We start from the raw sequence: 14501 nt of genomic DNA on the forward strand, positions 1-14501 counted from the left end.
AGATTAACCAGCTGAACTGGAGAGGACACCAGTAATCTACCACTCGACATGCTAGAACAGTATAAGGGAGTGCTGTGCCTTTAAGGGAAGCAGATATTCACAGGGGTGGTAGGTGGATGTAGTGCTTACTTAGTACAAGAGTGCTTACTTAGTAGAGAAGTTTTGAGAACAAGTGCTAGGCTTATAATATAGCGAGTAGTCTGATTATACTAAGAGTAGAGCTTCCTTAAGGGAAAATTTGAAGAGCAGACTTGGCAGAGCCAGAAGATGTTTAACCGGCACTGCGCTATGCGCACAATCGCGCAAAGCCATGCAAACGTGCATTTTAAACAGGGAACTACAAAAGGACTAGAAATGGTCCAAAACAACCAATTACTACAGCTCTTGTGCTGAGGTCACTTCCTACAGGGACAGGTAGGCTGCTCAAGGCTCCCCACTCCCACTGGTGAGCAAAGAAACTTCCTTCTATCCAAGTAAGGTAATGGACAACACTGGAACTACACCACAGCTCAGACTACAGCAATGCCTGTAAATTGGTCTAAACTAGTCGAGGAGAGGCAGGAAAACAAGGATTTTTTGTTTGTTTTTTTGATAGAAACACACACAAAATGCAGAAACAGTGATAAATCAGTTACACAGGCTAGCACACTTTAGTGGGCAGCCTCAACAGTTAAATTAAACAAACAAACTTTCGATCAAATTCGACTAAAAAGTAACTTTAAGTGCAGATTTTAAAATAATGCAGCAAACAGCTAAACAGTTTAAGCTTGTTTAGGGTAAGCTAGAGAAGCTATTCCAAGTAAAAAAACAGCAAATATACTTAAATCCAGAAAGTAGTCGCTTTTCTGAGTTCTCTGTAGTTAGGACCACTGTCACGAGGAGCTTGTCTGAGTAGTATAGCCAGAAAAAAACGCCCAGAGGCGGATTTTAAACAGGGAACTACAAAAGAGCTAGAAATGGTCCCAGACAACCAATTACTACAGCTCTTGTAGTAACTCTCACAGTTTAGAAGCAGTAATACCAATAATTCCCTGCCTACAACAGGAGTTTCGATGGTGGGCACAGGCATGTCACCTCAACAAGGGTCAGCCTTTCACTCTACCCACAGCCATGCAGACTCTAACAACAGATGCTTCGGATTACACCTGGGGAGCACACATGGCAGGAAAATGTATTCAGGGCAAGTGGACCACAGACCAAATGCATCTTCACATCAATCAAAAAGAGATGTTGGCTGTTCAAAATGCCCTAACAGCTTTCAAGGACCCTCTGCATCCAGGACAATTATTATTAAAGACAGACAACACCACAGTAATGTGGTACATAAACAAGCAAGGGGGCACTCATTCTTATCCCCTGTGCAGGCAAGTCATGACCTTGTGGAACACAGCTCTAACTTATCAAGTTCATCTGCAAGCACAATTCCTGCCAAGAAAGAAAAATACTCTGGCAGATGATCAAAGCAGAAATATCTTGGACCGTCACAAATGGAAATTGAATCCAGAAATCTTCAGCATGGTAACGCAGAAATGGGGATGCCCAGACATAGATCTTTTTGCCTCCCCACTGAATTGCCAACTACAAAAATTCTGCACAAGAACTTACCACACACAAGCATGGAAAGTGGATGCTCTCTTGTTCAGCTGGAAAAACCTAAAAGTTTATGCCTTCCCACCACTGCCTCTCCTTTCAAAGGTACTCCTAAAAGCCAGACAAGAAAAACCACAGATGATCCTGATTGCTCCATACTGGCCCACGCCAGCACTGGTACCCAATCTTAAAGAACTTGGCTCCAGGCCCACCATGGATTTTGCCTCAAATTTCACACCTTCTGACTCAACAAAACAATCAGATCCTGCACGGTCAGCTCAAAACCCTACACCTGGCTGCATGGCAGATTCATTAGTCAAACAGAAAACACCTCTCTCTAAAGCTGTTCTGGATGTCATTTTGGAGGCCAGGAGGCCTAGCACCAGGAAATCTTACTCAGAAAAATGGAAGAGATTCTGCGCCTGGAACCAGGCTCAAAGCCTTGACCCTCTTGTCCCAAACATTCCTCAGATTTTACAGTACTTAACTGAGATGCTGGACAAAGGCCTATCCTTCTCATCAATTAAGATCCATGCCTCTGCCATTTCAGCACATTACAACACGGATCCGCCTTTATTCTCTCATCCCTTGCTAAAGCAGTACCTCAGAGGGGCTAAAAACATAAGACCGCCCGGAGAGCACCAACACCAACTTGGGACCTCAATTTTGTTTTGGAAAATCTGACCCTGTCACCTTTTGAGCCAGCCAATACAGCTGATCTAAAATTTTTATCATGGAAAACAGCTCTGCTCCTTGCAGTAACTTCAGCACAGAGTCTCAGAACTACAGGCATCAATGGCAGTGGAACCTTTTATAAATTTTCATCAGGACAGGGTTTCTTTAAGGACAAACCCTACCTTTATGCCAAAGGTGGTATCTAGTGTGGCAAACCATTCATTTGCCAACTTTGTATCCAAACCCCCAGAATAAAGGGGAGAAACTTCTGCACTCTTTGGACATACACAGGCAGCTACTCTTCTACTTGGACAAAACAAAAGCTTTCAGGAAAACTGAGCAACTGTTTGTAGCATATGCTGCAGGATCACAGGGCAAGGCTATCTCAAAGCAGACTATCTCCAAATGGATAGGACACTGTATTCATTACTGCTACACACAGCATGGAAAATCACTCCCTAATAACATTAGGCCACATTCCACCAGAGCAACAGCCACTTCAACAGCCTTTCACAGAGGAGTACCTACCAAGGAAATTTTGGAGGCTGCAACTTGGAGTTCAGTGCACACCTTTACCAAGCATTACCACTTGCCTCTTTACTCTAAATCCAGAGCAGGATTTGCCACTGCAGTTCTGCAGGGCCTCATAGCCAATCCTAACTATTTATAGACCAGCCACCCAACCTTAGCTTTGGGATTCTACCCAAGTGTAATGACTGCAGCAGTGTAACACGATGAATATAGTACAGTTTTGTACCTACCATAAATGTAGATGTTTGAGTGTTCACATTGCTGCAGTCCAGGTTACCCTCCCTCCATCCCCTCTGTCCTAGCTGGACTTATCTATACCTTTCTGTCCTATACAACCTTTGTGGTGTATTTGCTTGTAACTGAAGGTATTGTTTTTATTTTATATATATGTTTTATTAGGAATATGTATTGCCTACCTACTTGGGGGCACCTGACATCTGGGGCAAGAAAAACTGAGGAAAATGGCATCGGATGCATCTTATATACCCCTGGCGCACTGACGTCAGGGAAGAAGCGACAGCAACCGACGCCGGACGAAGACTTTGGAACTCTGGCCGACTGCGGGACCGCCTGACGGCAGGATAACCCACGTGTAATGACTGCAGCAGTGTGAACACTCGAACATCTACATTTATGGTAGGTACAAAACTGTACTTTTCATCATTAGCACTCTGCAATTGCACCTCTTTTTGTTCTGAGATGCCCCTTATTTTGTAATATTTTAATCTGTCAGCCCCTTTAAATAATTCTTATTACTTCTTAACCAGATCTCTCATTTATTTTTACTTTTTTTTTTTTTTTTTTTAACTCCACTTTCATTTTGTCCCACTCACTAGCTGTAACTTCTGGGGTGCTTTCTAGCTTCCCTAATAGCTCCTGAATAATTTCCTGTTTTTATTTAAACATGTCTGGTTCTGCATATTCTTTTAGACAATTTTGCATCATATTGGCCAGATGACTGTTGTTCTGTTTAGGTTCCTTGTGCTGAGCAGAAATATTGGTTGATGACCTATTATATTAAAATATACCCTTGAAAGTGAAAAGTCTGGCAGATCAGGTTCCAACAAGCACAAAATCTAAAGCACGATGATGTAAAACAAAGGTTTTTAATGTAGAAATACATTAAAAACCTTTGTTTTACATCATCGTGCTTTAAATTTTGTGCTCGTTAGAACCGGAACCTGATCTGCCAGACTTCACCAGACTTCACATTTTGTGGTTTGCTTTTTGCTTTTTGGTTTTACAGTTTGTTTACACCCTTGAAAGTGCTTGCATAGCTAAAGGAACAGAGCTTGCTAGTGGACATATGTGCTTGTGAGTAACTGAAATCAAATATTGCTGTTGGTATTGTTGCCCTTTTCCCCATCTCCTTCCTGACCCATCAGATTGCTGGACCCCTTTGGGACCCATTCATCCCCCCATTCCACCTTGGACATTAGCACTCTACATCACCTTGTAGAGAACCGTACTCTTCTTATGGCACCTCACTTTACAGTCCAGGGGGGGGTGAGACTTTAGCTACTGGCAGCCGTCTTTCCTGGGAAGGATGTGCTTTCTGCTTTAAGTCCTAATGCCATCTCCCAGTGGTTGACATGCAAACGTGTGCCATAGTGAGATCTACTTTACCCTTATCCATCAGTTTTGCACTTCTGCACCTGTGATTTAGAGAACTATTGCAAGTGCACATAGCTTTGCATATGCTTCAAAGCCATATGCAAGTGCACAAAGCTTTGCTGTGCCATGTGCATGTCCCTTTGGCCGTAGCACTGTGTGCCTTACACCATGGGGCTCCACAAGACATCAGCTGTGCAGCACTCCAGCCTGCTTTCCTCACCCGATATGGGAGCATCTGCTACTCACTCTCGCCTTCTGTAACTGGCTTCTGTTAAGTCTGGGTTACTAGTTGATCTGGATTGTGTGGGTCACAGTCAGGAATTTTATTGTTCTGTACTACAGATCGAATTTGGGTACTTCTCTTTTTGTGATCTTCCATCCAACTGCAAAATGTGCTCTTATTGTCATAGATTAGCCTCTGAAACATTTTCTTTTGATGTGAAGGATTGCTTCTTTTGTTTTTGTAGGGAAAGCCCTGGGGAAACTTACACTAGTACCTGTGCCATATGAAAGGATTATGAGGGACCAGTCTGCTGTCGTAATCCAAGGCCTTCCAGATGGTGTTGACTTCAAACATCCTGCTAATTATGATGTATGCACCCTGCAGAAGATATTAGAAAATAAAGGACACTTATCGTTTGATATTAAAAGGTGCACTGAATTATTTATTCTGAACTGATGCATTTTAAAAGAAACATTTAAGTATGTTATGCTAATATTTGCTATGTATTGATCTGATGTTGTTAATCTTCTTTTGATTCATCACAGATGGGTTCGGTTCTTAGCCCTCGGAACTGAGTCGTCCTGTTTAAAAAGCACGCTCCAGCAGAAAAACTCTCAAGCTAAGTCTCTAACCAGAATACCCATCTCCCTGTTACCTCAGATCTCATTTGCTGCATAGCCATAAAGCCGCGTTTCAGCCGAGCTCTCAGCTAAGTGAAACCTTTTTGATATTTGTGTGAAAAATTTTGGATATCTTCATATTTTATTAAGCGATTAGCTTTTTTAGTGTCTTTTCTTCTCTCAGACCTTCTTTTTTCCTCTCTACCCATAGTTACCGTTGGTACACTTTCAAGTACCATTGTTGGTACGGTCTTCCTCCCTTACCCTTGTGGTATTCCTTCAATAGCATAGTTGTCGTTGTTTAACCTATTAGCTGTCTTTTATTCAGATGTTTCCTTTCTTTTCTCTACCATACCAGTGTAGTGTTATATTTGTGATTTTTTTCAAATGGAGTTGACTTTGATTATAGTTGGATTATATAGTTGGCCTGTGGTGTTTTTTCTCTATCAAGATGTCTGATGAGAAGGATACTTCAGGTTTTAAGCATTGTACTTCTTGTAAGGGCTAGTTACCTAACAGTGATTTTCATGATGACTGTGTATACTGTTTGGGTAGTGTCCCACCTTTCGGTGCAACCTCCATGTTTGTCAGAGTTTGTCAATGCACTCTTAATGAGTGCAAAAATAAACTCATTCTGAAAGGGTTACTCAAGTCTTCCTTCTCGGAGGCCATTTCTACGATGGAGGTCTCATCCCCTCCTTCTAAGGACAAAAAGAGATCCCACTCTGTTTCTTCTTCACCATTGGGTGATTAGAGCAAGCTTGTGAAATCAAAGGTCCCAAAGTTATCTTTGGAGCACAAATCGTCCACCTCGGCTCCATCTTCTTCAACTCCAACCATCTCAAAACCATCGATACCGGTGCCCGTTTCAGCACTGGTCCTGCCTCTGGCACCGATCATAGACCTTACTACCCCTATTTCAACTTCGGCGCTTGTGGCCACTTTGGCTCGGAGCACGCCTTTGACTACGTCATTAGTTTCCATTTTGGAACTGACTGTTTCAACTCTAAGTGCTACTTCGGCACCAAGCATTGTACCAACCTCACTGGATTTGACCTCTTTACTTCTGGTCTCAAAACTAGAGACTTCGGTGCTGGTAGACCTTGCACCACGGACCCGATACTCCCCCTCCGTAGATCCATTTCTGGGCCAAGCGTATAGCCCCTTCATTGATCGCTGTGACTCGCCGTCCGGAATATCCACTAGATCCACCAGGAACCTTTCTGAACACTACGTGGTGTTTCTTGTGGACCAGCTGTTAGCCAGGGCGATTCCCTCACTTTCGAAGACCCATCCACCTGCAGAACTTGGGTCGCCTTATCCACATACTCCATCTTACACGCCTCCTTTGACCATCTCGGTTCCGAAGCCCTCTGCTCCGACATCTTTATTGGAACCCATCACCTCTGCACCTATGGTGCATCTCAAGCCGGCTCTGAGTTTTTCCCTTTGGTCTTCAGTTCCCACTGAACCGGTCCTTCCTCAATCTGGGGATTGGGGGATGGGTGCATCGGCCCGGGGAACAGAACCACCTCTCTCCTCTGTGCCGATAGCCGGGTCCGCGCCAATCCTGCTTTTGAGGTTCCATCTGTGGCGTAGCGAGTTTGTCAAGAGTGGGGTGTGATGACCCCGGTTCCAAGGTTGTCTTTCTTTGTTCCGGACTCCCATCCCTCTTTGGGCGGGCCTGCCTTCCACGAGATTAAGAGGGCTCTGGCTTCTGGCAGCACTCCTTTGATGTCGGAACCCCAGTTTTCACCCCCTGAGCTACAGCTGTCACAGACATCCCCCCCCCCCCGGACACCGGGTAGAAAAGCTGCAGGTCACCCCTGTTCAGGGTACCTGCTCTTCTGAGTCCTTCTCAGAGACCCCCACTGAGGAGCTCCCTCGAAAGAAGCTGTGCAAGAGGAAGCACATGGACTCACCCTTGGAGTCCTTAACGAAAGACACAGATTATGATGATGGTGAAGGGTCCCCAAGTTCAACTCTTAATGATGTCTCCTTGGGAGACTTCCTGGAAATGTTAAAGCAGAGAGGTGACTGGAAGCCCTCCATCCCTTCATCTGAGGAGTCCGTATTCCTGCAGACTTTTCTTGCCCAGCCTTCTATCTCTTGGGTGACCCCCCTGCCAATGAGCTCATCATGCAGCACTCTTGGAAGAACCCTGATTCCACTGAGGCGATCCCTCGGAGACCAGACAGAATTCTTTCCCCTCCCGAGGAGAACCCACGTTGGTCCAAAGGGTTACCAGTTGATGCTATGGTTGTGGCGGTGGCCACGAAAAAGGACTTGGCTGAAGAAAGTCCCGCTGTCCACCCGGCCAGCAGGGAGTCCCGGGCAGTGGACAGACTCAGGAAGCATGTTTTTGCATCAGGGACCTTTGCCATATGGTCCCTGAATTATTTGGCACATTTTACGAGGCTTCAGAGGGACTTTATCTCCAAACTCTCTGGACGCTCGCAGTACAGTTGTCTGACGAAGTCAGGGACAAAGTGGCCTCGCAGCTTGCAACCCTGGAATCAATATCCAACTCGTCTATGAGAGGTTGCTGTCGCATGCAACCGAAGGGGTGGCTAGAGCAGCAGGTTCAGGCATTATGAGGCGTCATGGCTGGATGCGCATTTGTGACCTCACAGACCCCTTCAAGTCTTCCTTTCTGAATGCTCCCATCGAAGCTTTGTCCCTTTTTGGCTCCAAAGTGAAGGACACACTAGCCAGGTGCGAGCAAGAAACCCTGTCTGCCGTAGACCTCTGGTTTTCCAACCCTTAACTTACTTTCTCCAGGAATCGGAGGAGTGGAAAGATGTGGGATAAGAAATCTCAGGTTCCCTTCCATGCTGCACGTGGTGATGATACTCCCAGAGGCAGAGGGGGTAACAATTCTGGAAGACACCCGTATAGAGGCAGAGGGAGTTCTCTGCATCAGAGCTCCAGGGATTCCTTCTCTGGACAGCCTTATCAGCGCTCCTGAGGAGCAGCCCGATTACTTACCTCTGGAAACAGTCAGGGGTCATTTCTCTCTGCACCAAGCTGCCTGGCAGTCCATCACCACCTATCGTTGGGTGCAGTGCATTATCACCAGAGGTTACACCATTCCCCTTTCTTGTCAGCTAAATTTCCCAAGAAAACTTCCCGACGTTCCACCTAGTCAAAGGGAAGAAGCAGCTTCAGACGGTCTCAAAAAAGAGTCATCCAACCAGTCCCACCAGACCAGCACGGATCCGGATTTTACTCGAGATTCTTTTTGGTGCCAGAAAAGACAGGGGACTGGACACCCATTTTGGATCTCAGCAGCTTAAACAAGTCTGTCACCCAAACCAAATTCCAGATGGTCATGGTTCAGTCCATTCTCCCCTTTTTAAGAGAAGGTGATTGTATGTGCTCTGTAGATCTCTGGGATGCGTATTACCACATCAAGATGGACAAATGCTCCAGGAGTCTGCTTTGCTTCCGGCTAGGAGCCAGTCATTATCAATTCAGTGCCTTGCTGTTTGGTCTCTCTACAGCCTCCAGAGTGTTCACGAAATGCATGGCAGTGGTAACAACTGAGTCTAAAAGGATTCCGGGTGTTTCCATATCTGGACGACTGGCTCCTTACTGCTCCCACTGAGCATCTTCTGGTAACAGCACTACATTATGCTCTCTCTCTGGCAGAATTGTTTGGAATAACGATACATTGGGAGAAATCGAACCTTGCCCCCTACACAACAAGTAGAGTTCATTGGAGCAGTGTTCAATACTCAGTCCTGTCTGGTAGCACTCCCAATTCAGACTACATCGATTGAGGCTTCAACTCTGACTAATACTCTCACAAACAGTTTCTGCAACGGAAGTTCTTCAGGCCCTAGGTTCTGTGTCAATCCCAATAGTGCCTCTAGCAAAGCTACATATGCGGATTCTGCAGTGGCTCCTTCTGTGTCATTGGTTCCCAAACTATCAACCCCTCCGTTACCAGATTCGAATAACCACCTCCTGCAAACAGGACCTGCTTTGGTGGATGAGGCCAGACGTAGAACTTTGGAGTCGTCCATTTCAATCTCCTCAGCCCACAGCCATTGTGACCATGGATGCTTCCCTGATCAGGTGGGGGGGGGGGGGCATTTCCAGGCAAAGACTGTCCAAGCACATGGTCCACCTCAAAGGCCCACCTGCATGTCAGTGTTTTGGAACTGAGAGTTGTGCTGTTAGCATTGTAGGCCTTCCATACGTCTCTCCCTTCTGGGACAATTAGAATTAAATCAGACAATATGTCAGTGTTCTGGTATATCAACAAGCAAGGAGGAACCAAGTCCTGTCCCCTATGTCGAGAAGCCATGAGAATTTTGGCAGTGGGCCATAGCTTCCAACCGCTTTCTAATAGCAAAGCATATCCCGGGGAGCTCCACTGTGATTGTGTGGACAAGCTGAGCAGATGCATCCTCATGCCTCACGAGTGGTCCCTCAACCCCAAGGTGGCGTCAGCCATTTTCAGCCACTGGGGCCAGCCTTGCTGCAATCTTTTTTCCTCCCCATCAAACACCAAGTGCAGCAGCTATTTTGCCCTACTTCCCCCGGAAGGGGAGTCACCGAGGGATGCTCTGATCCACGATTGCCCCACGGGACTTATTTATGCTTATCCTCCCATACTTCTGATCCCACAATTTCTAAAGAAAGCTCTTTGGTTGAGATGCAGTAATCCACCTAGCCCCATTCTGGCCTCGACAAGTTTGGTTCCCCTTCCTTCGGCCTCACCTAGTGTACCCGCTGTGTATTGTGGAACGTCTACCAGATCTGATTACTCACCCCCAAGGGCTGAGTCACACAAATCTGTCCAGTCTCAAGCTGACAGCTTGGTTTCTCCACTTCCACTAGTAGCCAGGCAAGCTAATCTCTCCTTGCCTGTTCGAGACATCATTCTGGCCTCTCATAAACCATCCACCAGAAGACTATACCAGGATAAATGGAAAAGATTCTCCCATGCTAGACTCACATGTGGTTCCGGTTACTGCAGTGCTTCAGTACTTGGCTAGGTTTTTTGATAATGGAGCCTCTGCCTCTACCGTACGTGTACATCTAGTGGCACTTTCCAATTTCCACAATGGTATAGCTGGCACTTCTCATTTCTCTACGCATTTGCAAGGCCTTCCTCAAGGGGACTTCTCATATCAGGCCTTCTGTCAGACAACCCATGGAACCTCACTCTAGTCCTTCAGTCTTTGACTCAGAAACCTTTTGAACCTGCTGCAAAATGTGACCTAAAGTTTTTGTCTGAAATCCTTGTTCTTGGTAGCCATCACATCTGCCAGAAGAGTCTCGGAGCTGCAGGCATTGTATATTCAGAGGCCCTATCTGGTCTTTTATAAAGACAGAGTATCACTTCAGACGAATCCATCCTTTCTCCGCAAAGTTGTTTCTGAATTCTCCATAAACCAGACCATTGACCTACCAGTGTTCTTTCCGAATTTTGTCAGTGGAGGAGAGTACTGCCTTCCCTCTTTAGATGTACAAAGTCAATTGAGATTTTATCTAGACAGGACCAAACCTATCTGTAAATCTGAACAGCTTTTCATCTCCTGTTCTAGCCCCAGAATGGGAGAGGCTGTTTTCAAGGTTACCTTATCAAAATGGCTAAGGGACTGCATACGTTTCATTTATTGCCTCAGTAATGAGCCTGTGCCAAAAGATAAAGCTCACTCCACTAGATCTATGGCAACATTGGTAGTTTTCCATTCCAGGGCCTCCATGGATGACTTCTGTGCAGCAGCTACTTGGGCTAATCCTCCTACCATTATCAATCATTATAAATTGTACCTGGTCTCCAGAGGGAGAGCTGCCTTTGGCTCAGTGGTACTCAGGAATGTTCTTCCATAAGGGCCACCCATGGACCTCAAGGTAGCTTGGGATTCTGTCCCATCTGTGATGAATGGAAAGAAGATGAACAACATCAGATAAAGTTATGTCTTACCATAATGTTCCATCTGTGTTGTTCATCTTCTTTCATTCATCACTTCCTCCTTCCTTCTCCCTCCAAAGGCTCCAGGGGGGTGCTTTGGGTCCATTTGGCGCCCTAGGGTAGTTGCGCAGAAGAGGTCTCGGCTTTACTTCCTTTTCTCTAGCAGACTCGATCTGAGGTAACATGGAGAAGGGCATTCTGGGTAGAGACTTAGCTCAAGAGTTTTTTGGCTGGCGCGAGCTTGGTAAAAAGGACAGAACCCATCTGTGATGAATGAAAGATGAACAACACAGATGGAACGTTATGGTAAGAAATAACTTTTTTTTTTCTAGCAAGGTTTTCTCTTCTTACTGTTTCTGTAGTGTTGTCTTTTCCTTTTTCATCCAAGATGTTGGCAGCTGGCCTACTTCCTTTCTGCTTCTGACTCCGTGCTGCCTTGTTTTTGTCCCTGCTGCCAAATGCAGTGGGGACAATACTCAAGTGTAGTTTACAGTAGTCAAATGCTGTTTGGTACCTGTCAACTATGATAGCACAGTAGTAGCTGTTGATTAAGTCTTGTGGTGATAGTGAATGTAAAATGATGCCAGACTACATGGAAGTTACTAGAGAATGGAGCCTGAAAAATCTAACTGGGTAAAAGAAAATTTAGATGTTCACCATAAGGATCATTGCTGCAGAAATCACAGTATGAATGGGATCTTAGCCTATTGTGGATGGCTTGATCTTTTTTTGGTAGACAGACACACACATTTATTAATGTGTAGAGATCCACTTTATAACGGTAGCTGTCAGAAGACCAGATGTAAATGAGAATGCACCACTTACCTCACTCCCCCTTTCTGTTAGTTCAGCATTAACTTCTCAGGCCCTCATCTTTGCCATGCTAACTACCACTTTTTTGTATTACTGAGTACAGAAAGTAGAATGGCATTATTATGCCTTTGGGGTACTTATGTTGTCAAGAAAATTAACACCAAGTGCATTTGTAGCTATCAGCGTCCTCTTCTCGTACTTCTAACAGTGCAGGTTTTGTTTGCAAGTGAATGCCAAGCCTTGTAAATGTGTGTAATGCCTTCTCTAGGAGAGCATTAAACGTGGTGTCTGTTTAAATTACAGTAGACTTCAGGGCTTTGCTTCTGTTATTTCCTGTTTTGTTCCATTTTGATTTTATCTTATGATAGGGTTAAGTTAAATCAAAACACTTGAGAAGTCTAGACAAAATAAATAAATAAAACATAAGAGGAAATGTAAGGCATCATGTTCTGAAAAAATAAAATAAAAAGTTCAGAACTACAGCAGCTCCTGTTTTTTTTTACCTTGAGAGTAAGCGATAGTGATCCAACGAACTTGGGCTTGTTTTACTGTCACCTCTCCTGTTGTAGTTGGCGATGTAATTTGTTCCTCCACTTTGCTGACTGTTTTCTTTGTCTCCTGCCCCAGTAGGATACAGCATCATAGGGGTACTGTTCACCATTACTGATAAAAATCATGTCAGAAGAATGTAAATTAATAATTGGTCTAAAACCTCCTTCTGCCATGATTGTTCTGCACAGTCCGTTGTGGTTTCATGTTGGTTTCATGTACCTGCTGCAGACCAAATTTCTAGTTCTAAAATTGCCACTCTTAATAAGAAAGTCCAAGAGCCACACATCTGAGGTACTGATGAGTGATGTTCATTTATTTGCTTTTAAGTCATTGTATACCCAGTTGCCTAATCCCATTTTAGTTGTGGCACTTGTTATTGGAGATTAGACATCCATCCCATGAATAATGGCTCTGGTTTCTTTTACATTTGGTTATGGAGAGTTTGCTAAAAAAAAAAAAAAAATCTAAGAGTAGAATGAAAGCATTTTTCTTGAGTAGGGCAACTATTTGAAATTGCTTTGTTTTGTCCAAAGTGGAGTGATCCTGGAGAATTGTATATGTAATGGTGGGGGAAGTTGTTTAGACCCAACCCCATTTCCTGGCAACCTCTTGCAGTCTTCTGTTTATCTCATGCATGCAGTGAGAATTGCCATCACTAGTTTGAAAATACCAAGTCCGTATGTCCTTGATTGTGGCTGTATCTTCATTGCCTTTAGGCTTCAGCTTGCTGGGGTGAGGCAGACAGCCAGAGCACCATTCCCTTCAGACAGCTTTGGACACTCACTCCCACCCTCCACTATTCAGTTCCTCCAGTAGCTGAGCCACTATTCAAATGTTAAATTATTTTCATTGTAATCGAGGCTTTATCCTGCTTTATCACAAAGCCATGCTGGGTGTGCATAGCATAGTTTTTTACAATTCCTTTTCTAGTTCCAAATTTAGGTTTCCCAAGAGAAGAGAATCATCTGATGTTATCATTGCAATAACTAACAAACGGGCAATAAAATCAGCATCACAGCCAAAACAAGGAAAACATTTGACCCATGTTTCTTCTGTTACAATAAAAGCTCCCTTTGGCCCTTTTGTAACTCTAACAAACTTAAAAAGAGTTCTTAAAACAAAAAAGTGTAGGATGTAGACATCATGAACCTCACTTCCTGTGTTTATCGAAGAATGCCTTTGTTTTACTGGGCATGGTGTATGCCTGCTTCCACATTCCTGTTTGGAGCCCACAGTTTCTAAGGTTTCACGTGTGGAGGCTAGTCTTCACTTCATGTCTTTGTTTGGTCTTTTTGCAACTCCTATGTTATTTACCTAATGCCTAGCCACAGTGTTTAATCAACTCAGGCTTGTAGATGTTCACATCTGTCCATATCATGGTGACTTCCTGATTCAACCCAAATAATATGCATTCTCTAAACATTCCTTTCCCCCCAAGTCTTTAGGGTTTTCAGTAACTGGGCATTGCCCTCAGAAGTCCAGTTTGTGTTTTTCACACACACAATTTGAAGGCCATCTCTTGTCCAGCTTCACATGCATGTTTTTCCTTTTGTATGACAAATTTCAACAGATTATAGATTTCTTTCTGTAGCTGTTAAAGTAAAAGGTCACTCACTTGCAGGAATGTTCCTCCCATTTCTAGGGTGCATGTCTGTCTTGATTGTTTTGACACCAGTGCAGGACTATTTGTGAGATTCAGTGGTACCTCTGAATCTTAAGAAATCATAGCAACCAACCCCTGGTGGTGATGCCTTATGTCTTTCTAAATTGTACAGATTTCATTTTCATTGTCATAAGATGCTACTCTTGTTAATGTGTGAATGTAATTGTTCTCTAATTTACTTGTAGCCATTGACTACTGTTACATTTTCTCTGTATATTTTTTACTAGTATACTCCACTGTTGTTATATTATCTCCAGTAAGTTTAATTGAGTTGAAATTTGTAACTTCACC

At 44.2% G+C, this 14501-nt stretch overlaps 1 protein-coding gene across 6 annotated transcripts in view; it reads left to right on the forward strand.

Moving 5' to 3' along the window:
• The window catches only part of GTF2I (general transcription factor IIi), a 1956122-nt gene that overhangs the window by 487616 nt on the left and 1454005 nt on the right, over positions 1 to 14501 (forward strand). For all 6 annotated transcript variants that reach the window (XM_044054149.1, XM_044054150.1, XM_044054148.1 and 3 more), the window contains one exon: positions 4878 to 5061. In XM_044054149.1, coding sequence (XP_043910084.1) covers positions 4878 to 5061 — 184 coding nt within the window. The remainder of the gene's footprint in view (positions 1 to 4877; positions 5062 to 14501) is intronic.

The sequence above is a fragment of the Protopterus annectens genome, chromosome 13.part0 (genome assembly GCF_019279795.1).
Source record: "Protopterus annectens isolate FY-2018-M chromosome 13.part0, PAN1.0, whole genome shotgun sequence".
Taxonomy (NCBI): domain Eukaryota; kingdom Metazoa; phylum Chordata; order Ceratodontiformes; family Protopteridae; genus Protopterus; species Protopterus annectens.